A 27,629-nucleotide genomic window follows, 5' to 3' on the forward strand; every position below is an offset into this window, starting at 1 on the left:
TTTCTTTTCACATACCTGCGGGCCGTGTAAGCCTTGTAGTCCTGGGGGTCCTTTTGGTCCTGGCAAACCTCGCGAGCCCTGGTGGGAAGAATAGAAAATATTCTGTGACACACGTTTTAATGGTTTAGCTGAACACTGGTTCTAAGATTAATGCTAATATCACCATGGCTACCTCCAAACACGTAATGACCCCCAATGACAAGGTGCATTATGAAATGCCTCGAATCCCCATTGCTGTGCTCTATCCCCTGCTGTGACCCTGTTTTATGCAAAGTTCTTTCCAATGCAATGGAGACCACAGGAGTCTGGGAGACATGGAGTGTAGTTGTTCACCACGATGCAGTAAGAATGAGATTAATTAAGCTGTGAAACATTGTAGTGCTTAAATAAATAATTAAAACATGCGTGAAATTAAATAACCATATTCTGTGTTCTCATGATTAATAACTAAAGGGATTTCATAAATGAAATACTGACTGCACTTTTCTGAAAATATCCTAGGTCTATCGGGTATACCTGCATTTCACTGAATACCATTTCATCGAATGAGAAACCTTCGAAAAATATTTTCTTCAAATTTGGTTGGGTAAGTGGTTACATTTCAAAACATAGATGGGGTGGGGTAAGAGTATAGGATAAGGTAAAGGGATGTGGGAGTAGGCGGGGAGTCTCCCCTCCACATAATTAAAAAAACTTGAAAGGCATTTTTTGTGGAGGATTTCACCTTTAGGTGAAGCGGGCTTTGTGAAATCACATAAATCAGGTCTATGGGCCCTGGTAAAGGTCATATTGAACATAGGAGCCTCAGCCTCGAGCTACATGGCTGACAGTGACCTCACTATAGCATAATATTATGATAGGAAGTCTAAGGCTCATGACTACATTCTGGCTTTGTGACTAAATAGCAACAAGGACACTTTACAAGGGGTGGAAAATAGCATATTTGCAACAAAACTGAAGAGCAAATTTTGTGTGATGCCGCACTTTTTTTTTTCTTTTTTAAAGTTCACATTTTGTTCCATTATAAAATGCATTAAATTATATGGTCAATAAAATAGTAAACAGTGCAGTATGTGTTGGTGTGAATATGGAAAATAAAGTGTGTTTTAAATGTGATTCTGTCTTTCAGTCTATGGTTGATACACGAAAACAGAACATGGATTGTAATGGAAGATGCTTGGTAGTTTGGGCTCATAGTTGGTGGCTTAGCACCACCTTATAAGACAAACATATTGCTATAGAGCGTATATGGAGAGATGACATTGAGGAGGCAAAATAGTTCTCAGGTGTCCTTAGCGGCTTAGCTTTGGCTCAGGTGGTGGCTTAGCACCACTTTTAGTCTAGCTAAAAGGTGGCACTTTAGCACCCTAGCTATATTTGGCACAGATGGTGCGTTAGTGGCGCTATTAGTTTTGGCTCAAAGGTGGCACAGTACCCGCACCATTAGTTTTGTCACATAGGTGGTCCTTTAATACCACCAGAAACCTTGTTCATATGCGGCTCTTTAGATCCCCTGCTCTACCGATGAGCAGCATACCAGGCTCCTTTACTCCCCAAAAAGATTGACAAACTCCCAATAAAAAAAATGTGAAGTGAAAAGACTGACAAAACAATGCAAAACAGGTGTATTTGTTCCATGGACCAGTGTTTCAGGTTCCTGATTCTCATGCTAAAATGCTTTGCTCTTAGAAGGGGGAATCTGTGCAGAGTCTTCATGCAGTAAAAGACTGTGTCTCATTCCTTCTCTGGGATTTGCACTTTGTGCAGGGCTTGGCTTCAGAGCTTATCAAAGCTATTCTTCTGCTTCACGGTTCCCACCATCTGCTTTGGGCTTAGTGGGGGCAATAGCTGACAACTTTCCAGTCCCGAGGGGAGTTGAGGCATGTCTGCGTTCATGCCACAGACTCTTCTCTCCCTAATGACTACCTGTTAAAACTGGAGGCTGACTGTCCAAAAATGGTCCGAACTCCTGTGCCTCTACTGGTTTCCAATCAGACACTTTTCTCTTGTCTCTCTGCTCATCAGTGGACTATGGCTCACATGATCCCTCACCACTGACCATCATTGCTAGGGCTTATGGGAATTGTAGTCTACAACACCCGGAGAGCAAATGTTTGCAGACACCATAGGCTATCATTGAAATGGATTGGCAGGCAGGTTGACAGTCAGCTCAGAGCAACAGCGTTATCTCACTCAGTTATGTCAATCAGAGATTTGAAGCCGTCCACTAAGTCCTATAGAAGGGGTGTACACATGCAGGTCCACTGTTGGTGTACTTCTTGTGATCGGAGCATTGCAGATTTGTCATATTATCTTGTTCTACTTGGTTGTAATTGTTTCTGTAGCCTCATAATTTGGAACCTGCCTATCTAAAGTAGTTCTCTAATTGACTGTTGAAGTTAAACAGCCGGGGGGGGGGGGGGGCTGGAAGCGTGGGTCAGCAGTCAGGAAACCTTTCAACTGGCCACGCCACCGAACATACATCCTTCAAGCATATCTCTACCCAGTGCCGCCCTACGCAAAGGTTGCATCCCTCACGGTAACCACATATAGACCTACAAGCCATAACCCTCACTTCCTCGACCAGTGGTTAGAACTACTTAGTCACTTCTAGAAAAAAATGGAGGTGGGGTGGCACGTGCAAGGCATGAAAGAGGAGACAGACAAGCAATCAAACGAACCAAACAGAATTTCCATGCAAGCAGGATCCTCAAATTGCAAAACAAAATGGGAATACTCTTTGCAGTTTTCAAAGAACACTCAAACCTGGCCAAACTATAAATGTAGAGACCCAAAAATTCACAACCATGTCCACATTCTTCAAAGGCGAAATACAGACTAGCCAAAAGTTACTAGGAAGAACAAAAGTCACAGAGGTAAACTTCCTTAACAACATCAGCACCACTCCTACAACACATCTTATAAAAATAAATAGTCACCAAAATACACGCTCTGATTATGCTTTGCGTCATCGCTGTACAGCCTCAGTGCAAAGATCAAATCTACACTCTTGTATCAAGCCCATCAAACCGTTGCCAAGGTTCCTTCTAGTCAGGGGCAATCCCCGGCTCCTTCAAGAACCCCGCCCTCCGCCCTCTTCTAAAACCCAAAGTCCTCATCTACAATGAAACGCGTAGCAGTCACCCCAAGAGGGGAACGTGTGACCAGTGGATCTCTAGTAGCTCGGAGATCATTGCTTCGGAGGAAGATCAAACCAAAACTATAACATGAGCAAAACCAAAAATGATTCAAGGGATCCCTGAAAATGAAATTGCTCATAAAAACACAGAGGATCATCAAGATGACCCCCAGAACATGCATGTTGAGTAAATAAGAAAGTACCTCTGAGGTCTCCAATGGATTGCGTCTACCCTGTTCTCTGACACCTCAATGATTCTAGGCGATGCTAAATTATAATGAATGTCTTTTACTCTGTGAGTAACCTCGGCAAGTGGTGCATATACTAATCTCAATAAATAAATATACAAATCCTGCATGTCCCTGCATGGTGTTGCTCACATGTCCTAATTCGGGTGCGATTTGTGTTGTATTGCATGGCAGGATGTAATGTTTACTCTCTGTGTGCAATACCAATGTCACTACACATTTGAGAAAGAGCTGGGTTAAACTTAAGCGAGTTGGCTGGGCTCATGTAAAACTGAGGTAAGTTGGTTCTGACTTGATTTTCTAAACAGTTACAATGGAAACTAAATCGAACATATCACATTCTCACAGAAAACCCTGATTTTAAAAAACAAATGTTGCATTTAGTACTAAATATTGAATACACCACCTGTATGCCTTGAATCCCGGCGTCTCCTGGTTTACCTGCTTCTCCAAGGATCCCGCGTGCGCCCTGCAAGAGTTAAGTGAAGACATCAGTGCACAATAGCTCTGCCTATTGCCATGTTCTACTAAGAGGAGAAAGGATCCCAATAGAATTTGACAGTAGAATAGCTTCAATGGTACCTGCTTTAACATGTGTTAGGCATAGACTATACCACTGCAAGGAGATCCTGGGCAAATCCTATTTTTAACTATAGCTCAGTTCCCTTCTCTGCCAAAATTGGGAGTTCAAAGAAAAAGAGACTGATCATCAAACATTGTCAATTCTGTTCCACCTTCAATCAGCGTAGAGAGGCTTCGGTATGTCCTTATCTGTTCGTTGAAAAGGCCCCAATGTTTTCCCCAGGAATCCCAGTACTTTTAGTGCAGAACATATCTACCAGCTGCCTCTTAGCTGGAGAGATGCAGAACTCCAAAAAATGGCCGGCACAAAGAAGTAAGTATCAGGGGAGCAATTCCATTGGCCAGGTTTTGTTGAGTTAGCCACTAAAGGACATCATATTTTGTTTTGAGTGAAATGACACACAATGTGGTTCAGTGCATACTGGAGGAGATCAGGGTATAGGGCAAATAGAGCCCTGAAAGAAACGCACAGGATATGCACTGTGGCAAATCTAGAGATGCCGGTGAGTATCTCAGATTTGCAACATTTACCTTATACCTTACTCACAGAGCCTGTAACTACAGCAAATCTGAGATATTCATGTGCAAACAGCATTCACAGCAACTCCAAGGGATGATCCAGGCATCTCCAGGTTTGCTCCACTTTATGACTTTGAGAATCAGGATGAACTTAGAAGGTGCATCTCCAAATTTGCTCCAATTTATGACTTTTAGAATCAGACAGACAAATCTTAGCACGTAGGGGTAATTCTTTAAAAAATGTTAATTGCATGCAGAGGACCACCAATGTAAGAACTTATGTGCTGTTGGGTCCCTGCAGTTTCCACATTCACAAAATGGAATTGAATGTAAAATCCCCTTTAATTTTTCATTTTTATTCTGTGTTTTGTGAAAGATGTTAATGCTGCCTGTAAATTACTTTTTGTAGATGTGCTGACAATGGATTGCTATGGAATCAGCCTACTCTGAGCAGGTGCTAAATACAGGCTTATTCAATAGGAACCATTTGTTTACCATCAGTATTTAAGTAGAATGCAGCCCTCAAACAAGGTGTGTTTGCAGCATGAGCGAGAATGAAGAGAATGAGGAGACATAATTCCTCTCCTCCCTCCCACTCTGCCAATAAAAGATGTTTAAAATGCCCTAGAGCAGTAAAACAAGCGTAAAGACTGGCGTAAGCCTTTTACACTCATTGTACTGCACCTCGGCTTCTAAAATGAGCCCCATTGAGATACTGCTGGTAAGGCTGAAACCACAACAATGAAAGACTCATGCATCCCCTCCCACACAGTTTGAGTGATTTGTATTTATTTATTTATTTTACATTTTTATAACGCGCTACACGCCCATGGGCCTCCGATAAAATGATATTGTGAACCTTTCATCACACAATAAATGGACGTTTCACCCTATCACCAAAAGGAGACTGCACTGGCTGACTGGCGGCCTTGATATTAAATAGTTAGTCCTGCCGGTGAATGGCCACTTACCTTGAGTCCTTGAGGGCCTCTCCGGCCTACGGGGCCCTAGAAGTGGAAAAGGACAATAGACCAAATTAGAAGCCATTCTGCCTGGTACCATATTATAAAGTATTTGTGGAAGCAGACAGTACTAAAAGAAAACCAGAACATTTAGAATGGAGTGATTTTTACATCTAAGCCTTCGTCTCCGTTCTCTCCTTGTACGCCATCTATACCAGGCTCCCCCTGCAAGAGAAAAGCAAAAGTACTTTTATTTAGATGGATAAGGGTGTGGGGGCGGGGAGGGTAAGCACAGTTGTGCATTATAAAGAAATCATAGCTATGAGTACGTTGGAGGTGGATTCTAGCGAATTAAATTTCTCAGAATGCAGGCAAGAAGCGCGGGTATTGCATCACATTTCTAAGCAACGCGAGAGGCTTGGTGCCCCTCCCAGTTAGGGTTCTTTTCTTTAGTTTCCTGGGCAGCGGTGGCACTTCTTCCTGCATTCCCTTTGCGCCGGCTGCTCCGGTGATGACTACATTGGCCGCAATTAACATTTCTAAAGAGGTCCCTTTTATTGTCGGGGTTGGCCCGCCACACAGGCCGCCCCACCATACATATCTAAGAGATGAAACTGCGCCCGACACAAAGATAGGCCCTGTCTCCAAGAAATGAAGTGTGTGGAAGGTTGGAGGCTGCTGTTGGCCTGGAGGCACATTTCAGATGAGGGGCTGTCACCCAACACTTCTCATCCCCACCCTTTCTCGCAGGGTTGGATAAGTAAAATCAATAGAAATGCTCAGGCTTTGCATGATCATTTTTGCTTGACGCACTGCAGAGCTGCGAGGGGTGAAACTCCGGTCTGCCTTGACATGTGCCCTGTGCCTGGATTTAACCTGCCCAACCTGGCCTATGGGGCATTCATTTCAGGTGGCACTTTGATATGATATGATATGATAGTTCATTTATATAGCGCTCACACACAATGTGTTTCAAAGCACTTTCTGAATGTATCGCTTGAAAATCAGGGCTATGTTCAAGAATGCATTCATCAAACCCTCTTTCACATCCTGAATTTGGATTTTGCTTTGCAGGGAACATGGAAAGTGTTTTGCACATGCACTGATTCAGTTTGTGAATAACTCCTTTCACAAAATATGTGTTTTCCTACTTGCAAAATTTTGGAAGCATCAAGGCTCAATATGTGAAGCATGGAAGGAAGAATGTAGACTGGTAAAAACACCATCAGAAACCTTCCTCATTTTAGGGATGTAATTTAATCAGGTCCTCTCCAAAAATAGTTGTCTGAAGCTCGATGACAGACAAGTGCTATTCAAACCCCCGTCCCCCCCCTGACAGGTGGCTAGTAACCTAGCACCCTAGATGAGGACATTTGGAAATAACACATCTGCTGGAACTGGATTGTTTTCTATAGTTTTAACATTGTTGGTTTGCCACAGAATGTATTTATTTATTTATTTGTGCATTTATAGTTAGCGCACTTAGACCGGGGGCAACTAAGCGCTAGTTACAGTACAGAAATACCAGGTAGGGGAAAGGGTTGAGTTCCAGAATGTGACTTCAAGTGCTGACCCAAACAGATGGGCTGTTCGACTGCATCACACATGTGAGTGAGTCTTGTTTACCTGTCGTCCAGCGTTTCCTTTCTGACCCTTTGGCCCCTCCACATCATTGTCGGTTCCAGTATCTCCCTGAAATGAAAAAAAAAGAGATTCAGTATGAGTGATCTTGGGCAATAAATAATGGGTGACATTGATGAGATGCAGTTTTACAGGAAACCAACACTTCTCGGGCTCCATTGCGGACATTATAGTGAAGAGTGCAACAGGCATTAGTACCTGTTTACTACGCCTGGTGACATTTCGGAATCCCTCAAAGGGCTGCAATTTTTAATTTACAGTGTATCACCTCCTGAAATAAGAATGTGCTGGTACAAAGTGAACAATTGTGCGGACAGCGGGACATGCAGTGTATTAATGCCCACCCCACACCTGACATGTGGGTGGTGCACTCTTGAAGGTATTCAAACCACGATGGTCGAGGCAGCCTAGTGCGGGGTCTCGTGGAACTGCAGATTTAGTTAAGCTTTCTGCCATGCAGTCGAAAAAATGAGAGGCTTTGCAGTCCTGCGGCCTACCAAGCTATTCTCGCTGAAAACTGGCACAACATGGCAGCCAGTAAGAGACTGCGCAGACTGGCACCGCATTGCATAATGCTGGCACTAGACACTTGCATATTCGGTAACTATTGGGATACACTCAATAATACTACTATCACTTTATTTAATTCAGCTAAAGGTTGTTGTTAAGAGGTTTCAAAATGCTTATAGCCAATGAGGTTTATAATCATGTCACCTCATTCAGCTCAATACAAGCCATGTCAAGGCAAACCCCCCTCCACGAAAATGTACCCTGAGTTAAATGCAAAACACACATTTGAAGAAATAAAAAACAATCTTCGACTCCACACTCTCCTTCTCTCCACAGAGTTATGTGAAGACATCAGTGCACAATAGCTCTGCCTATTGCCATGTTCTACTAAAAGGAGAAAGGATCCCAATAGAATTTGACAGTAGAATAACTTCAATGCTACCTGCTTTAACATGTGTTAGGCATAGACTATACCACTGCAAGGAGATCCTGGGCAAATCCTATGTTTAACTATAGCTCAGTTCCCTTCTCTGCCAAAATTGGGAGTTCAAAGAAAGAGATTGATCATCAATCAATTGAAAGTCCAGACAATTAGGAATACAACATCGCTGTATTTATGATTGCCGTGGCTTTCTTTTTAAGTCTCCCAGGCTCTGCCTGTTCGGGGAGCCAGGGAGACTTAAAAAGAATGAACCGGCAATTATAAATACAACTTTGTTGTATTTATGATTGTCATGACTTTTGTTTCATGTCTCCCAAGCCCCCTCAAGACAGCGGAGCCCGGGAGATTTAAAGCAAAAGTGGCAGCAATTATATACAACAGCGTTATATTTCTGATTACCGTGGCTTTTTTTTAAACGGGTTCCTCGACTCGGGGAACCGGGAGACTTAAAAAGAATGTAATGGCAATTGTAAATACAACGTTTTGTATTTATAATTGTCGTGCATTTCGTTTCAAGTCTCCAGAGCTCCCATGCTTGGGGGAGCCCAGGAGACTTAAAACGAAAGTCCAGGCAATTATGAATACTTCGCCGGCCAATGGAAGAGTATTCATAATTGCTGCAACTTTAGTTTTCAGTTTCCCGTGATCAGGAAACTAGAAAAGAAAGTCACAGCAATTATGAAAAAACCACCAGTGGGCGGCGCAGTATTTATAACTGCTGTGCCGTTCATTTTACGTTTTCTGTGCTTCCCTGGGCGTGGGGAGCACAGAAAACGGAAAATGAAAGTCAAAGCAGCTTCCCCTCTTCATGTTAAGCTCTGCTCTCGGGCAGCAGTAAGCAAATGCTCCCAGTAGGGGGCTTTTGCTTGATTATTGCTGCGGGAACAGAGCATAACATCAACAGAGGAGGGTGCTTCATTTCACAAAATGGATGCCCCCCATGTCAAAACATTGAGTCTAATTTCCTCATTTTACATACAAACTTTCTTTAAACATATTTATAATATTTATTTTGGATTATGACCCATCTTTTGAGACAATACAATTTTTGAGTGAACTTCCCCTTTAAGTTCCAGAAGCTCCCCAAGGCCCTACTTTTCTCTTCTTTCTCGCTCTCTCTCCCCTGCTAGCCCTCCCTTGCTCCTGCTCTGTCTACTGACTGGCTGCTCAGTGTCCTCTGAGTCATACAGGTCACCAGGACCACCCCCCCCGACCAGTCCCCCAGCACTTGCCACCTGGCCCCTCTTGCACTACCGCCTGGGTAACCTTGCACTACCGGGCTGGGATTGCCCCCTTGCACTTAACTCAGGGCCCTGTTGCTCTGGGTGCACTTCGCCCTGTACCCTCTCCCCTGTACTTCTTGTTGCACACTTGCACAAGATAAATGACACTAGGCCTAATAAGACTGTTGTCTTGTCCACAGATTGTTCCCCTCCCCTTGCCGTTGCCTTGAAACACTTGTGTATAGGCGCATAATAAATAAATCAATCAATCAATGTAGCATCTGAAAAGTAAATAATAAATGTAAATATTTAAATGATAAAAAGTAAGGGTGAATAGGGAAAACATGAGTGGATGGGAAGATGGCCTAAACAAAAAATAGGAATGAAGTAAAGGAGAGTGCGAGAGCACAGTAGGGGAAAATGGATAGGAAACAGGGATGGCTTTGCTGCCTATTTCTCCAATAGAACCACGAAAATATGAGACACCTCGTTCACTCTTCTATCTCTCCACCCCTTCCTTCATTCTCCACTCCTCTCATTGTCTTCACACTCTCTGCTCTATCTCGCTTCTCTCTCACCTCCCCCACTGAACCCATCCTTGTTCTGTCAACCCATCCTGTGCTCCAATTGACCCATTTGCTTCACAAATTGTTAGGGTAAATGTGACATCCACCCAACTCTCCGCCCAGTTTAACCAGTTACTCTTAACTGGTATCTTCCCAGTCTTTTACAAAACAAGCTCTTCTAAAGAAACCATCTACTGATCCCCAACAACCACTCATTATACAGACCTGGCTTCTTCCTTAGCTGTCACTCTAAAATATTTTATAGGGTTGTCTTCAAACACGTAGTCAAATATCTCGAGGAACACCCACTTGCTTCCTCCCTCCAATCTGCATTCTAGGCCAAACACTCTACTGATACAGTATTAATCCATGCCACCAATTCTCATACCATTGCCCAGTGATGTCACCTCTCATCCATTCCTATCCTTCAAGACCTTTCCACTGCCTTTGCCACTGTGGCTCAGCCTCCCCCTACTTCAAACTATTTCCTTCTTGGCTTCGAAGACACCATACTCAACTGGGTGTGCTCTATCCTTCTGGCTGCATCTTCTCCATCTTAATGGACTCCAGCACCTCCTGCCTACTATCCCTTTCTGTGAGTGTCCCTCAAGGATCAGTCCTGGGCCCATTTCTCTTCACCCAATATACATCCTCCCTTGACAAACTAATTTCCTCCTTTGAACGGGAACCTCTTTGATGACCATATTCAAATATTCTTCTCCTTCCCATCCTTTACCCTTGCAATCTCTGATATCATAACCATGTGCCACCTGCCAGTGAATGGCTTTCTGTGAACTCATGCTAAACTCTTCAAATATGGAAGTTATCTGTCTCCCTCCCTCCCACCCCTGTCCCTTCCAAACTCCTCACCCTCTCATCCATGGAATTCAACCTTGGGGTTCTCTTTGACAGGAATCGGAATATCTACCCGGTCAACCCAGCCACTACAGTCAGATTCAACCTATAAGCATTTAGAAATATCTGCCCACGCCTTGGACACTACTCACCTAAAACGTGTATCTCTACTCTTATGGACTACTGTCTTGTTCTATCCCTCAACCCGTTTGCTGCCTTCAACAAAGTCCTCAACTTTGTGACACATCCTCTATTGAAGCTACCCAGATCTTCGCTCACCTCTACCTATTGTCCAAATGTTGGACGGCTATCCAGGCATAATCACCCTCTTTAAGTTCCTGCTAATCATCTATAAATCCATCCATGGTCTTGCACCCCACTACCCATTTGAATGCATCAAACTGTACTCACCCTCTCCCCCTGGCCATGAAAGCCATCGCTTAAGTGCATCTCATTAAAGCAAGGTTCAAACTCCACCTCTAGCCCCCACAGCCTCTCCAACCTCCAATCCAAACGAACCGCTAACCCACTTCTGCTGCATTCTCCCCTACGCCCTGCCCCATTTCATTTGCACTTATGCACATACTCGTCTCAGGCTCCCAATGTTTGAAATCTTTTCATGTCCTCCAATAAGAGTCCCTGGTTTATGTTCCTATTCTTACCCGTGCACCAGCTGGCGTACGTCATGCAATCCAACAGTGCCCGTATGTAAATGCACCTTATCCTAGCTCTACCTCAGCCCTCTGATATAGCCTGTTTGTATGTCGATTCTGTTTGAAATTACATTTTGTTCTTAAATAACTGCAAATACACAATTGTGCAGCAAAGGAGGGTGGAGTATGTCTAAAGAAAAGGAAACACATTCCAAAAGTCGATGAGATGGCTTGAGGTGAAATGACCCCCAAAAATGTAACTGAGATGGATTGCATTGACATGGCTGCTTTGAGTTGGACTCCAAGTGAGAAATCTGAACTGGAATGGCTGCATTGAATTGACTTGCAGTGACATATCTGCACTGACATGTGTGCATTGAGTTGGACGTGCAGTGATCTCTCTGTACTGCAGCGTCTGCATTGAGTTGAACGTGCAGTGATCTCTCTGCTCTGCAGCGTCTGCATTGAGTTGGACGGGCAGTGATTCCTCTGCACTGGAGTGGCTGAGTTGAGTTGGACTTCCATTGAGACATCAGAACTGAAATGGCTGCAATGAGTTGGACTTGCAGCGAGACATCTGTACTGGAGTGGCTGAATTGAGTTGGACGTGTAGTGATCTCACTGCACTGCAGTGTCTGCATTGAGTTGGACATGCAGTAATTTCTCTGCACTGCAGTGTCTGCATTGAGTTGGACTTCCAGTGAGACATCAGAGCTGAAATGGCTGCAATGAGTTGGACTTGCAGCGAGCAATCTGTACTGGAGTGGCTGAATTGAGTTGGATTTACAAGACATCTGGACACAAACGGCTGCAATGAGTTGGATTTGCAGTGCAATATCTGCACAGGATTTGATGCACTGAGCTGGACCTGCAGTGCAGTATCTGCACTGGAAGGGCTGCATTGATGGGAACTTACAGTCATTTATCTACAACGGGCGGCTGCATTGAGGTGGACTTGCAGTGAGACATATGCACTGGAATGGCTGCATTAAAAAGGACTAACAGTGAGTTATCTGGACTGGAGTAGCTGAATTAAGTTGAACTTGCAGTAAGATGTCGGCCCTGAAATGGGTGCATTGAGTTGGGCTTTCAGTGAAATGTCTGCACTGAAATGACTGAATTGAAATGGATGTTCAGTCAGATATCTGCACTGGAGTGTCTGCATTGAGATGGGCTTGCAATACGATATTTGGACTGAAATGGCTGCTTGAGTTGGACTTCCAGTGTGCTATCTACACTGGAAGGGCTGCATTGAGTTGGACATGAAGTGAGGTATCCACAATATAATGGCTACTTTGAGCTGGACTCGCAGTGCGATATCTGCACTGGAATGGCTGCATTGAGATGGGCTTGCAATACGATATTTGGACTGAAATGGCTGCATGAGTTGGACTTCCAGTGTGCTATCTACACTGGAAGGGCTGCATTGAGTTGGACTTTCAGTGAACAGTCTGCAGTGAAATTACTGAATTGATATGGATGTGCAGTAAGTTATATGCAGTGGAGTGTCTGCATTGAGATATGCTTGCAATGAGATATTTGGACTGAAGTGGCTACATGAGCTGGACTCGCAGTGCAATACCTGCACTGGAAGGGCTGCATTGAGTTGGCCTTTCAGTGAACGGTCTGCACTGAAATCACTGAATTGAGATGGATGTCCAGTGAGTTGTCTGCATTGAGATATGCTTGCCATGAGATATTTGGATTGAAATGCCTGCCTGAGCTGGACTAACAGTGCAATACCTGCACTGGAATGGCTGCATGAGCTGGACTCGCAGTGCAATACCTGCAATGGAATGGCTGCATGAGCTGGACTCGCAGTGCAATACCTGCACTGAAATGGCTGCATGAGCTGGACTTGCAGTGCAATACCTGCACTGGAATGGCTGCATGAGCTGGACTCGCAGTGCAATACCTGCAATGGAATGGCTGCATGAGCTGGACTCGCAGTGCAATACCTGCAATAGAATGGCTGCATGAGCTGGACTCGCAGTGCAATACCTGCACTGAAATGGCTGCATGAGCTGGACTCGCAGTGCAATACCTGCACTGAAATGGCTGCATGAGCTGGACTCGCAGTGCAATACTTGCACTGGAATGGCTGCATGAGCTGGACTCGCAGTGCAATACCTGCACTGAAATGGCTGCATGAGCTGGACTCGCAGTGCAATACTTGCACTGGAATGGCTGCATGAGCTGGACTCGCAGTGCAATACCTGCACTGAAATGGCTGTAATATCTGCAGTGGAATGGCTGCATTGAAATGGCTGCATGAGCTGGACTCGCAGTGCAATACTTGCACTGGAATGGCTGCATGAGCTGGACTCGCAGTGCAATACCTGCAATAGAATGGCTGCATGAGCTGGACTCGCAGTGCAATACCTGCACTGAAATGGCTGCATGAGCTGGACTCGCAGTGCAATACCTGCACTGAAATGGCTGCATGAGCTGGACTCGCAGTGCAATACTTCCACTGGAATGGCTGCATGAGCTGGACTCGCAGTGCAATACCTGCACTGAAATGGCTGCATGAGCTGGACTCGCAGTGCAATACTTGCACTGGAATAGCTGCATGAGCTGGACTCGCAGTGCAATACCTGCACTGAAATGGCTGTAATATCTGCAGTGGAATGGCTGCATTGAAATGGCTGCATGAGCTGGACTCGCAGTGCAATACTTGCACTGGAATGGCTGCATGAGCTGGACTCGCAGTGCAATACCTGCACTGAAATGGCTGTAATATCTGCAGTGGAATGGCTGCATTGAAATGGCTGCATGAGCTGGACTCGCAGTGCAATACTTGCACTGGAATGGCTGCATGAGCTGGACTCGCAGTGCAATACTTGCACTGGAATGGCTGCATGAGCTGGACTCGCAGTGCAATACCTGCACTGAAATGGCTGCATGAGCTGGACTCGCAGTGCAATACTTGCACTGGAATGGCTGCATGAGCTGGACTCGCAGTGCAATACTTGCACTGGAATGGCTGCATGAGCTGGACTCGCAGTGCAATACCTGCACTGAAATGGCTGCATGAGCTGGACTCGCAGTGCAATACTTGCACTGGAATGGCTGCATGAGCTGGACTCGCAGTGCAATACCTGCACTGAAATGGCTGTAATATCTGCAGTGGAATGGTTGCATTGAAATGGCTGCATGAGCTGGACTCGCAGTGCAATACTTGCACTGGAATGGCTGCATGAGCTGGACTCGCAGTGCAATACCTGCACTGAAATGGCTGTAATATCTGCAGTGGAATGGCTGCATTGAAATGGCTGCATGAGCTGGACTCGCAGTGCAATACTTGCACTGGAATGGCTGCATGAGCTGGACTCGCAGTGCAATACTTGCACTGGAATGGCTGCATGAGCTGGACTCGCAGTGCGATATCTGCAGTGGAATGGCTGCATTGAGTTGAGTTGCGTTGAGATGGCTTTCCGTGAAATGTCACAGATCCAAATGGAGTATTACAGAAAATGAACACTTAGAAAAGGGAAAGATGCAAACCCAGGAAAGGGGAAGATGTAGGGACTGGACCTTTGGGGTTTGGGGAGATGTGTATGTTGGACTCTGCAAAAGGAGAGAGTCTGACACCACAGATATGGAAGAGAAACGTGGACACTGGACATCAAGGGAAATTGCGATGCAGATGCTGGACCTCTAGGGAAGGGTGGAGCTGTGGTTCATTGGGAACTGGGGAATGGGGTTACAGACATCGAGAGACACAGGGACTTCCATTGAGATATCAGAACTGAAATGGCTGCAATGAGTTGGACTTGCAGCGAGACATCTGTACTGGAGTGGCTGAATTGAGTTGGACGTGTAGTGATCTCACTGCACTGCAGTGTCTGCATTGAGTTGGACATGCAGTAATTTCTCTGCACTGCAGTGTCTGCATTGAGTTGGACTTCCAGTGAGACATCAGAGCTGAAATGGCTGCAATGAGTTGGACTTGCAGCGAGCAATCTGTACTGGAGTGGCTGAATTGAGTTGGATTTACAAGACATCTGGACACAAACGGCTGCAATGAGTTGGATTTGCAGTGCAATATCTGCACAGGATTTGATGCACTGAGCTGGACCTGCAGTGCAGTATCTGCACTGGAAGGGCTGCATTGATGGGAACTTACAGTCATTTATCTACAACGGGCGGCTGCATTGAGGTGGACTTGCAGTGAGACATATGCACTGGAATGGCTGCATTAAAAAGGACTAACAGTGAGTTATCTGGACTGGAGTAGCTGAATTAAGTTGAACTTGCAGTAAGATGTCGGCCCTGAAATGGGTGCATTGAGTTGGGCTTTCAGTGAAATGTCTGCACTGAAATGACTGAATTGAAATGGATGTTCAGTCAGATATCTGCACTGGAGTGTCTGCATTGAGATGGGCTTGCAATACGATATTTGGACTGAAATGGCTGCTTGAGTTGGACTTCCAGTGTGCTATCTACACTGGAAGGGCTGCATTGAGTTGGACATGAAGTGAGGTATCCACAATATAATGGCTACTTTGAGCTGGACTCGCAGTGCGATATCTGCACTGGAATGGCTGCATTGAGATGGGCTTGCAATACGATATTTGGACTGAAATGGCTGCATGAGTTGGACTTCCAGTGTGCTATCTACACTGGAAGGGCTGCATTGAGTTGGACTTTCAGTGAACAGTCTGCAGTGAAATTACTGAATTGATATGGATGTGCAGTAAGTTATATGCAGTGGAGTGTCTGCATTGAGATATGCTTGCAATGAGATATTTGGACTGAAGTGGCTACATGAGCTGGACTCGCAGTGCAATACCTGCACTGGAAGGGCTGCATTGAGTTGGCCTTTCAGTGAACGGTCTGCACTGAAATCACTGAATTGAGATGGATGTCCAGTGAGTTGTCTGCATTGAGATATGCTTGCCATGAGATATTTGGATTGAAATGCCTGCCTGAGCTGGACTAACAGTGCAATACCTGCACTGGAATGGCTGCATGAGCTGGACTCGCAGTGCAATACCTGCAATGGAATGGCTGCATGAGCTGGACTCGCAGTGCAATACCTGCACTGAAATGGCTGCATGAGCTGGACTTGCAGTGCAATACCTGCACTGGAATGGCTGCATGAGCTGGACTCGCAGTGCAATACCTGCAATGGAATGGCTGCATGAGCTGGACTCGCAGTGCAATACCTGCAATAGAATGGCTGCATGAGCTGGACTCGCAGTGCAATACCTGCACTGAAATGGCTGCATGAGCTGGACTCGCAGTGCAATACCTGCACTGAAATGGCTGCATGAGCTGGACTCGCAGTGCAATACTTGCACTGGAATGGCTGCATGAGCTGGACTCGCAGTGCAATACCTGCACTGAAATGGCTGCATGAGCTGGACTCGCAGTGCAATACTTGCACTGGAATGGCTGCATGAGCTGGACTCGCAGTGCAATACCTGCACTGAAATGGCTGTAATATCTGCAGTGGAATGGCTGCATTGAAATGGCTGCATGAGCTGGACTCGCAGTGCAATACTTGCACTGGAATGGCTGCATGAGCTGGACTCGCAGTGCAATACCTGCAATAGAATGGCTGCATGAGCTGGACTCGCAGTGCAATACCTGCACTGAAATGGCTGCATGAGCTGGACTCGCAGTGCAATACCTGCACTGAAATGGCTGCATGAGCTGGACTCGCAGTGCAATACTTCCACTGGAATGGCTGCATGAGCTGGACTCGCAGTGCAATACCTGCACTGAAATGGCTGCATGAGCTGGACTCGCAGTGCAATACTTGCACTGGAATAGCTGCATGAGCTGGACTCGCAGTGCAATACCTGCACTGAAATGGCTGTAATATCTGCAGTGGAATGGCTGCATTGAAATGGCTGCATGAGCTGGACTCGCAGTGCAATACTTGCACTGGAATGGCTGCATGAGCTGGACTCGCAGTGCAATACCTGCACTGAAATGGCTGTAATATCTGCAGTGGAATGGCTGCATTGAAATGGCTGCATGAGCTGGACTCGCAGTGCAATACTTGCACTGGAATGGCTGCATGAGCTGGACTCGCAGTGCAATACTTGCACTGGAATGGCTGCATGAGCTGGACTCGCAGTGCAATACCTGCACTGAAATGGCTGCATGAGCTGGACTCGCAGTGCAATACTTGCACTGGAATGGCTGCATGAGCTGGACTCGCAGTGCAATACTTGCACTGGAATGGCTGCATGAGCTGGACTCGCAGTGCAATACCTGCACTGAAATGGCTGCATGAGCTGGACTCGCAGTGCAATACTTGCACTGGAATGGCTGCATGAGCTGGACTCGCAGTGCAATACCTGCACTGAAATGGCTGTAATATCTGCAGTGGAATGGTTGCATTGAAATGGCTGCATGAGCTGGACTCGCAGTGCAATACTTGCACTGGAATGGCTGCATGAGCTGGACTCGCAGTGCAATACCTGCACTGAAATGGCTGTAATATCTGCAGTGGAATGGCTGCATTGAAATGGCTGCATGAGCTGGACTCGCAGTGCAATACTTGCACTGGAATGGCTGCATGAGCTGGACTCGCAGTGCAATACTTGCACTGGAATGGCTGCATGAGCTGGACTCGCAGTGCGATATCTGCAGTGGAATGGCTGCATTGAGTTGAGTTGCGTTGAGATGGCTTTCCGTGAAATGTCACAGATCCAAATGGAGTATTACAGAAAATGAACACTTAGAAAAGGGAAAGATGCAAACCCAGGAAAGGGGAAGATGTAGGGACTGGACCTTTGGGGTTTGGGGAGATGTGTATGTTGGACTCTGCAAAAGGAGAGAGTCTGACACCACAGATATGGAAGAGAAACGTGGACACTGGACATCAAGGGAAATTGCGATGCAGATGCTGGACCTCTAGGGAAGGGTGGAGCTGTGGTTCATTGGGAACTGGGGAATGGGGTTACAGACATCGAGAGACACAGGGACTTCCATTGAGATATCAGAACTGAAATGGCTGCAATGAGTTGGACTTGCAGCGAGACATCTGTACTGGAGTGGCTGAATTGAGTTGGACGTGTAGTGATCTCACTGCACTGCAGTGTCTGCATTGAGTTGGACATGCAGTAATTTCTCTGCACTGCAGTGTCTGCATTGAGTTGGACTTCCAGTGAGACATCAGAGCTGAAATGGCTGCAATGAGTTGGACTTGCAGCGAGCAATCTGTACTGGAGTGGCTGAATTGAGTTGGATTTACAAGACATCTGGACACAAACGGCTGCAATGAGTTGGATTTGCAGTGCAATATCTGCACAGGATTTGATGCACTGAGCTGGACCTGCAGTGCAGTATCTGCACTGGAAGGGCTGCATTGATGGGAACTTACAGTCATTTATCTACAACGGGCGGCTGCATTGAGGTGGACTTGCAGTGAGACATATGCACTGGAATGGCTGCATTAAAAAGGACTAACAGTGAGTTATCTGGACTGGAGTAGCTGAATTAAGTTGAACTTGCAGTAAGATGTCGGCCCTGAAATGGGTGCATTGAGTTGGGCTTTCAGTGAAATGTCTGCACTGAAATGACTGAATTGAAATGGATGTTCAGTCAGATATCTGCACTGGAGTGTCTGCATTGAGATGGGCTTGCAATACGATATTTGGACTGAAATGGCTGCTTGAGTTGGACTTCCAGTGTGCTATCTACACTGGAAGGGCTGCATTGAGTTGGACATGAAGTGAGGTATCCACAATATAATGGCTACTTTGAGCTGGACTCGCAGTGCGATATCTGCACTGGAATGGCTGCATTGAGATGGGCTTGCAATACGATATTTGGACTGAAATGGCTGCATGAGTTGGACTTCCAGTGTGCTATCTACACTGGAAGGGCTGCATTGAGTTGGACTTTCAGTGAACAGTCTGCAGTGAAATTACTGAATTGATATGGATGTGCAGTAAGTTATATGCAGTGGAGTGTCTGCATTGAGATATGCTTGCAATGAGATATTTGGACTGAAATGGCTACATGAGCTGGACTCGCAGTGCAATACCTGCACTGGAAGGGCTGCATTGAGTTGGCCTTTCAGTGAACGGTCTGCACTGAAATCACTGAATTGAGATGGATGTCCAGTGAGTTGTCTGCATTGAGATATGCTTGCCATGAGATATTTGGATTGAAATGCCTGCCTGAGCTGGACTAACAGTGCAATACCTGCACTGGAATGGCTGCATGAGCTGGACTCGCAGTGCAATACCTGCAATGGAATGGCTGCATGAGCTGGACTCGCAGTGCAATACCTGCACTGAAATGGCTGCATGAGCTGGACTTGCAGTGCAATACCTGCACTGGAATGGCTGCATGAGCTGGACTCGCAGTGCAATACCTGCAATGGAATGGCTGCATGAGCTGGACTCGCAGTGCAATACCTGCAATAGAATGGCTGCATGAGCTGGACTCGCAGTGCAATACCTGCACTGAAATGGCTGCATGAGCTGGACTCGCAGTGCAATACCTGCACTGAAATGGCTGCATGAGCTGGACTGGCTGCATGAGCTGGACTCGCAGTGCAATACTTGCACTGGAATGGCTGCATGAGCTGGACTCGCAGTGCAATACCTGCACTGAAATGGCTGTAATATCTGCAGTGGAATGGCTGCATTGAAATGGCTGCATGAGCTGGACTCGCAGTGCAATACTTGCACTGGAATGGCTGCATGAGCTGGACTCGCAGTGCAATACCTGCAATAGAATGGCTGCATGAGCTGGACTCGCAGTGCAATACCTGCACTGAAATGGCTGCATGAGCTGGACTCGCAGTGCAATACCTGCACTGAAATGGCTGCATGAGCTGGACTCGCAGTGCAATACTTGCACTGGAATGGCTGCATGAGCTGGACTCGCAGTGCAATACCTGCACTGAAATGGCTGCATGAGCTGGACTCGCAGTGCAATACTTGCACTGGAATAGCTGCATGAGCTGGACTCGCAGTGCAATACCTGCACTGAAATGGCTGTAATATCTGCAGTGGAATGGCTGCATTGAAATGGCTGCATGAGCTGGACTCGCAGTGCAATGCCTGCACTGAAATGGCTGTAATATCTGCAGTGGAATGGCTGCATTGAAATGGCTGCATGAGCTGGACTCGCAGTGCAATACTTGCACTGGAATGGCTGCATGAGCTGGACCCGCAGTGCAATACTTGCACTGGAATGGCTGCATGAGCTGGACTCGCAGTGCAATACCTGCACTGAAATGGCTGCATGAGCTGGACTCGCAGTGCAATACTTGCACTGGAATGGCTGCATGAGCTGGACTCGCAGTGCAATACTTGCACTGGAATGGCTGCATGAGCTGGACTCGCAGTGCAATACTTGCACTGGAATGGCTGCATGAGCTGGACTCGCAGTGCAATACCTGCACTGAAATGGCTGCATGAGCTGGACTCGCAGTGCAATACTTGCACTGGAATGGCTGCATGAGCTGGACTCGCAGTGCAATACCTGCACTGAAATGGCTGTAATATCTGCAGTGGAATGGCTGCATTGAAATGGCTGCATGAGCTGGACTCGCAGTGCAATACTTGCACTGGAATGGCTGCATGAGCTGGACTCGCAGTGCAATACTTGCACTGGAATGGCTGCATGAGCTGGACTCGCAGTGCAATACCTGCACTGAAATGGCTGCATGAGCTGGACTCGCAGTGCAATACTTGCACTGGAATGGCTGCATGAGCTGGACTCGCAGTGCAATACTTGCACTGGAATGGCTGCATGAGCTGGACTCGCAGTGCAATACCTGCACTGAAATGGCTGCATGAGCTGGACTCGCAGTGCAATACTTGCACTGGAATGGCTGCATGAGCTGGACTCGCAGTGCAATACCTGCACTGAAATGGCTGTAATATCTGCAGTGGAATGGTTGCATTGAAATGGCTGCATGAGCTGGACTCGCAGTGCAATACTTGCACTGGAATGGCTGCATGAGCTGGACTCGCAGTGCAATACCTGCACTGAAATGGCTGTAATATCTGCAGTGGAATGGCTGCATTGAAATGGCTGCATGAGCTGGACTCGCAGTGCAATACTTGCACTGGAATGGCTGCATGAGCTGGACTCGCAGTGCAATACTTGCACTGGAATGGCTGCATGAGCTGGACTCGCAGTGCGATATCTGCAGTGGAATGGCTGCATTGAGTTGAGTTGCGTTGAGATGGCTTTCCGTGAAATGTCACAGATCCAAATGGAGTATTACAGAAAATGAACACTTAGAAAAGGGAAAGATGCAAACCCAGGAAAGAGGAAGATGTAGGGACTGGACCTTTGGGGTTTGGGGAGATGTGTATGTTGGACTCTGCAAAAGGAGAGAGTCTGACACCACAGATATGGAAGAGAAACGTGGACACTGGACATCAAGGGAAATTGCGATGCAGATGCTGGACCTCTAGGGAAGGGTGGAGCTGTGGTTCATTGGGAACTGGGGAATGGGGTTACAGACATCGAGAGACACAGGGCGTTACCCCAAATAAAGTATTAAGCAATGTAACTAACAATGAACTTCGTGCAGTGCAAACAAAGCACAATGAATTTACATATCCAAACGCCAGGCTTCCATAAACCATTGCCCTGTGTTTGTGGATGTTTTTAGTAGTCACTTTAGAACAAATCCATTGAGCTCAATAGGACAGCTCATTTATTTCCCCAACCCCAATAGGTAAAGTCCAGATGTAGGCACTGTTTGATTCCACCAAATGAATTTGGCTCCGCCTACCTTAACCTAATTTTAGCCGGTAACGCACAGTAGATAATTAAGATAAGCACTTGAAACAAAAACATGTGTGTGACCTGTGGACACAGGTTCCAATCCCAGCAGGGCCTCATGAACCCTTTACCCCACACCCTTCCGTGGCCCAGAAATTCAGTGCCATTAAATTGAGCAATAATAACAGCAATTCATATTTTTAGATGTGGAAGGAATCCAGCATGAAGCACTGCATACAATAACAGATATTCATGTTTAGGAACATCAGGCCAGATGTTCTGACAATGCTCTAATTCTACCAGTAGGCATTCACATTAAATATTGGCCCTCTGTCTGTACCTGAATCAGTCCATATGCAGCTGTCATTCATAGCTGCCAAGTTTCCCAGTTCCATGCGGACTCTTCGAGCCAGACCTGCTTTTTTTACACTGCATGCTGGGACTTGTAGGCCCAAACTTGCAATGAGAAAACAAAACCACAAGTTGTAGCATGCAATTGGAAGCAAAAACCAGGACTGGCTCAAGTGCCACACATGGAACTGGGAGATTTGGCTGGGAGGATCATTGATGATGCCCGGGCTGTAATCACTCCCACATTCAAAGAACGTGAACATGGTTTCCCCCTCCTGCACCAATAAACTACTGCTTTATATTGGCCCAATGTCTAGCAATGGGGACATATACAAATATGTAACTGATCTCTCCCTTGCCAGGGGTGGACTGGGAACCAAAAGTGGCCCTGGAAAATGTTGTCAAAGCAGCCCCATATTTCTCCAATTGGGAGAGCAGAGCATGTGATCCTAACCCTTATATAAGGGGATTAGGAGATTCCCCCCAAAGGAAAAGTTGAATACAATTAACCAATGTTAGTGTATTTTAAGCATTTTCTAAATATATATGCATTAAAAAGGAATGTTTTAAATAAGTTCATGATCTCTCAAAGCAGATCTTCAATGATAGTGGGACAACCCACGAGTGTAATATCAGTCTGAAGAACAGTAAGAAACATATCAAAGAACACATTTGGATCCAGTGCTCCCAGATGTCTCCAATGTCTACAGCCTGCAAATGCATCCAAGTCCCCCCTCCCAGCTGTAAAGTACTCATGACATTGTAACCTTGATTTGCATTGCAAAGGCCACAGAGGTATATTTCTGAAACATCCCACCAATATGGGTCCATTATCTGATACAGCCCCTTTGCAAATGGACTTTTAAAAGCCTCAGCTGCCTGCACCAAACACTGCTTTCCCGTCCAGTACCACCAGGCCCACAGTGAACAGGGCCGCTGGGAAGAGTTTAGAGGAGCCCTGCTAATGCCGCTTTGCTGTATTGCTTGTCAGAAGGTGGAGCAGGGTGCAGCCTATGGATCTGCAATTCCTATTAACACACATGATCAGTACTGATTGAATATGTGTTGGTGTTACCTCATTCGGCCAAAGGGCAAATGCCAGTATGTCACTCTCAAAAGCCAACCTCATAAACAAAAGCCATGTTACAAACATGGGCAGCAACAACACCCTACTTCATAGAATACACAAGCCATGACTGAATCCCGCTACAACAATGGCATACAAAGAGGATTCAACAGTAATTAACCCGAAAGCACAAGTACATACAAGCAGAAGCAACCCTAAGATAAATGCAAATCTGTGATAATGCATTGAAAACAAACAAAAGTGACTGCAATAAATAACTATACGCAACACACAATGGTGCACAACTGCAGGTCCAAATAAAGCAGCCCCTACAAGTTACACACACAATAACCAGCAATTGCAATACGTAAAGCACACATATAGGCATTTAAATTAGCAGTCTATGCACTTATGCTACTAACCGAGCCACCTAAACAGCCATCAGCTGAGTAACTAACCATAGGCACACAGTCTTGGAACAGCAGCTATCTCCAAGCATAACGTTATCTCATAGCATTACCTTGAAAAATCAACCACATAGACACACAGGATATAACCTTATTTTGTATTTTTTATTAAAGTACCTTAAAGTTAGCCTCAAATAGCAGCCACCACCTAACCAACAAACACAGAGATTGGAGACAAACATCATACCTTTGGCTACAAGTCATACACTGAAGAGTGCAACTCAACTCCCAGTCTCCCTCCCTACAGCACGCACACACACACACATGCAAACCCAAAGATCCTGAAAAATGCAAGAAACAGCCGTCCACTACAAGACTTCTAACACCCAACACCTTAAACAACTATCTAGAAGCAGCAAATTGATTGACAGGGCTCCTTCTATCGTCTAAAATTAGATCCGGCTGTTGCGGAGAGCAAGTACACACTGCCATACCGACTGAGATCCCGCTAATTAAGATAAATATCTCTCTGCTTCTGTACTACTTATCCATGGAACAAAGCTGAGCAGAATGAGGACAGATAAACAGGAACGGACTGCAGTGCGCTCAATACGCAAGAGATAGTTCAATCACAGTAACCCACCTTAGATTTTGCCATACCAGTCCACATAACAGGGAAATAGACAATGTACAAAATGAGACCGGAGGAGCAGGAATTGAAAAGGATACATGTCATTCATGAAATGTTCCCTTTATGTGTGTGCTTTTCTTCGTTTGGGTTGCATTTTCCATTTGCTTAGTTTCAGTGCCATGTTGTCTTCAGAGTATACAATTTCCCATTAGGCACTATGGGAGAGAATAGTATCAGCCCCTCCATGCCTGGCCCACTCCAATCCCTGGCACAGTCACTCAACACAGCAGGACATAGTAAGCTCGTGGAGGTGGCAGCCAAGGCAACCTGAATCCATGCAGTGTTGCTTCACAAGCGAGGGTGTGTGTTTGCTTTTATGTGTGCATTAGCAGTGTACGGACCGTCTGGTACTGCATGCTAGTTGTTTTTAGGAGCTTAATATAAAGGCACAATTTAGAATGATGCAGAGCTGGGGTTTAAAAAAAAATCCATTTTAGATCCACCTGTCAGTGCCACAGTGCCATAAAAGCATACAGCTCTGCCAGTTCAGCTGATACCTACGTGCCAATTTAGGAATAGTCTTGTGACTTCAAATCTGTCATATAGCTTCCGCCCACAGGGAGAAGTTTATATACATTAAAATTGCCTGTGTTGACCCCCTCCTAGCATTTACCATCGCTCAGGCACTTGGTAATATAACGGTGCCTCCAAACCCATACATACCACTCAGTCCAGTGACACTGCAGTCTAGCACAGTCGGTCAGTGTCGTCAGCCGTCGACGGCCAGCCATGAGACACCCATTCATTTAAACATTCTCACAATAAATCCAAACCCATACCACGGAGTGGAGTGATCATGGCAGACTGACAGCCATTCAAGATGTGCCGCCGCCCCCCATCAATGCATGCATACTCTCCCAATATAAATCCAACAGTGCAGATTTAAGTGACACACTTCAATTACCTATGAGATTGCGGGTTTCCCAAGCCCACGATTGTGTTGTTTCATAATCCGACAGAGAGAGTGACCCTGTAGACAGGCGGTAGCTGCAGCAGGCCGGGATTGGCGAAGGGGGCACTGCAGCGTGCAGCAACAGGGGACTGGCAGTGTCAGGGCAGGATAGCGGAGGGCTGCCAGAGGTATCCTTCCGTCTCCATGGATAAGCTTGGAATGCGTGCTTGACTCAGCCCCACAGTGAACCTCGCAGGTCGCTTTGCTGCACTTAAATGCAGCTCGTCCCCGGAGCAGAGCCCGCACCTGCACTGCACATGTGTATGAGAGCGCTCCAGGGTACGTGCATTTCCTACGATGCCCTCCACAATGCGCAGGTGCGAGCCCCAAATCCGCTGGCAGAATAAAGTTGCTAACCACACCCAGGCTGAATCTGGCTGTCATGTTCCTCCTCCCCCTGCATGCCCAGTCACAAGAACAACAAACTTATCTACACAAACGAACAATGACTCAGTCTAACAGAGAAACAGTCACCTCAGTAAATGTATTATGCACGGGCAGCTGCCAGGCCACACATTCATCATTTTCATCTATGTATCCTTCCCCAAAGAAAAGAGGCCCTATGTGCCGAGGCCTACCGGGGAAACTCCCGGTTTCCAGGTGGGTCAGTCCAGGCCTGCCTCTTGCAACCAAGAACATAACTCAACTGTATCAGAAAAAAAACAGTTAATTTACCATTGAACAAAATCAAATGAATATAGCAGCTAAAACTCACAGAATCTCCTCTTAGACCAAGGTCTCCACGCTCGCCGGGCTGTCCACGGGGTCCTTTCCGTCCCTGAAGTGACAAAAGCACACAACAAAAAATGTAAAAAGAGTCAAGATTTGATCTCATTAGATTTTTATATAAAACATCACATTTCAACAGAACTTCCTTCATAAACAATGGACAGTCAAGAGTGACGTGTGCACTTAGAAGATGAGGACGCTATGGGTTATACGCAGCTAAAATAAACGTTCAAATGTCCTACACAGGTTTTTAGTTCACCGAGAACATATTCTTTCGGTATTGTTCATGGAAGTGGAGGGTGAAGTGGTAGGAAGTGTAAATGACACAAGTCTAACAAAGGGGTGTTACGTAGAAATATCCTGCCCAAATGAAATGCTGGAAGGCAATGGGAGGGCATAAACAGTCGAATGGGGCAACCTGTATGGTCACCTGAATGGCCATGACACACCAATGGATTCATTTACGGACCTACATTCCCCTTACCTGAAATCTGTATTGGCTTCGATATTCAATACCGACTCAGGTACTGCCCCGGGGCCTGTAGGTATAGGCCCCGAGCGAAGCATGAAACAACCCCACCGCCTTGACATGTCACGCTGCAACACATATCACCACACGCGTCTTAATACATAGACCATATTCTGCCTTTCACTGGTATTCAGTGTTTATATCAAATCTTTTATATAGAAGGAACTTATATTGCATATTTTATATTGAAACATTTTATAGTGAATGCATTTAAGGTGGGATAAAGGGTTAAAAAAATGTATAAATGGTCTGGATGGGATAAAAGTGCGTTCACTATAACATTTTCCAATATAAAATATTCAATATATGTGCATTCTTTATAAATTACTTCGGTCTAAAGACATGTATGTAACCCCTTTCACCAGCATCAGCAACCTTGTTTGACTCTACCCAGCTGACCTCCCCTCCTACTCTCTGATAGGACCGAAAGCTTCAAAAGGCATGCAATTGTTAAATGCTGTGTTATGTTGTGTTATAAAAGATCCAATTCTATACATAACATATCAGGACGATTAAGGTGTCCAATTCTGGGGGACACATCTCCAGAAGGGCCTAGCATGCAGGGCTCACTGGAAATAGGGATGTGGTCTGGCGGTTGTGTAGCCGGCCACAACACCAGGGAGATTTACCTTCAACTCCAAACCTACCCATCCGAATCCTGTAAAATATGAATTCTTAAACCTATGACGATCCTACAATCTGTAAAACTATTTCCTGCATGGCACACCATAAAAACATAGATGTTTTATCGTTTAAACCTGCTGTTATCATGAGAGATTCTAGAAGCTAAACACTGTGTAGCATGTCAGGAACATACATGTCAATAGTGTAGACAATTAGACATTGTG

The 27,629-nt window shown here is 45.8% G+C and overlaps 1 protein-coding gene across 6 annotated transcripts in view; it reads right to left on the reverse strand.

Moving 5' to 3' along the window:
- LOC138570116 (collagen alpha-4(VI) chain-like) overlaps positions 1–27,629 on the reverse strand; it is a 559,183-nt gene that overhangs the window by 161,789 nt on the left and 369,765 nt on the right. For all 6 annotated transcript variants that reach the window (XM_069648741.1, XM_069648737.1, XM_069648740.1 and 3 more), the window contains 6 exons: positions 26,239–26,301; positions 7,077–7,142; positions 5,622–5,675; positions 5,460–5,495; positions 3,794–3,856; positions 16–78 (listed from right to left, as the gene is read on the reverse strand). In XM_069648741.1, the coding sequence (XP_069504842.1) occupies positions 16–78; positions 3,794–3,856; positions 5,460–5,495; positions 5,622–5,675; positions 7,077–7,142; positions 26,239–26,301 (345 nt within the window). The remainder of the gene's footprint in view (positions 1–15; positions 79–3,793; positions 3,857–5,459; positions 5,496–5,621; positions 5,676–7,076; positions 7,143–26,238; positions 26,302–27,629) is intronic.

Source organism: Ambystoma mexicanum, chromosome 2q (assembly GCF_040938575.1).
Source record: "Ambystoma mexicanum isolate Mex_15411 chromosome 2q, UKY_AmexF1_1, whole genome shotgun sequence".
In the NCBI taxonomy this organism is placed as follows: domain Eukaryota; kingdom Metazoa; phylum Chordata; class Amphibia; order Caudata; family Ambystomatidae; genus Ambystoma; species Ambystoma mexicanum.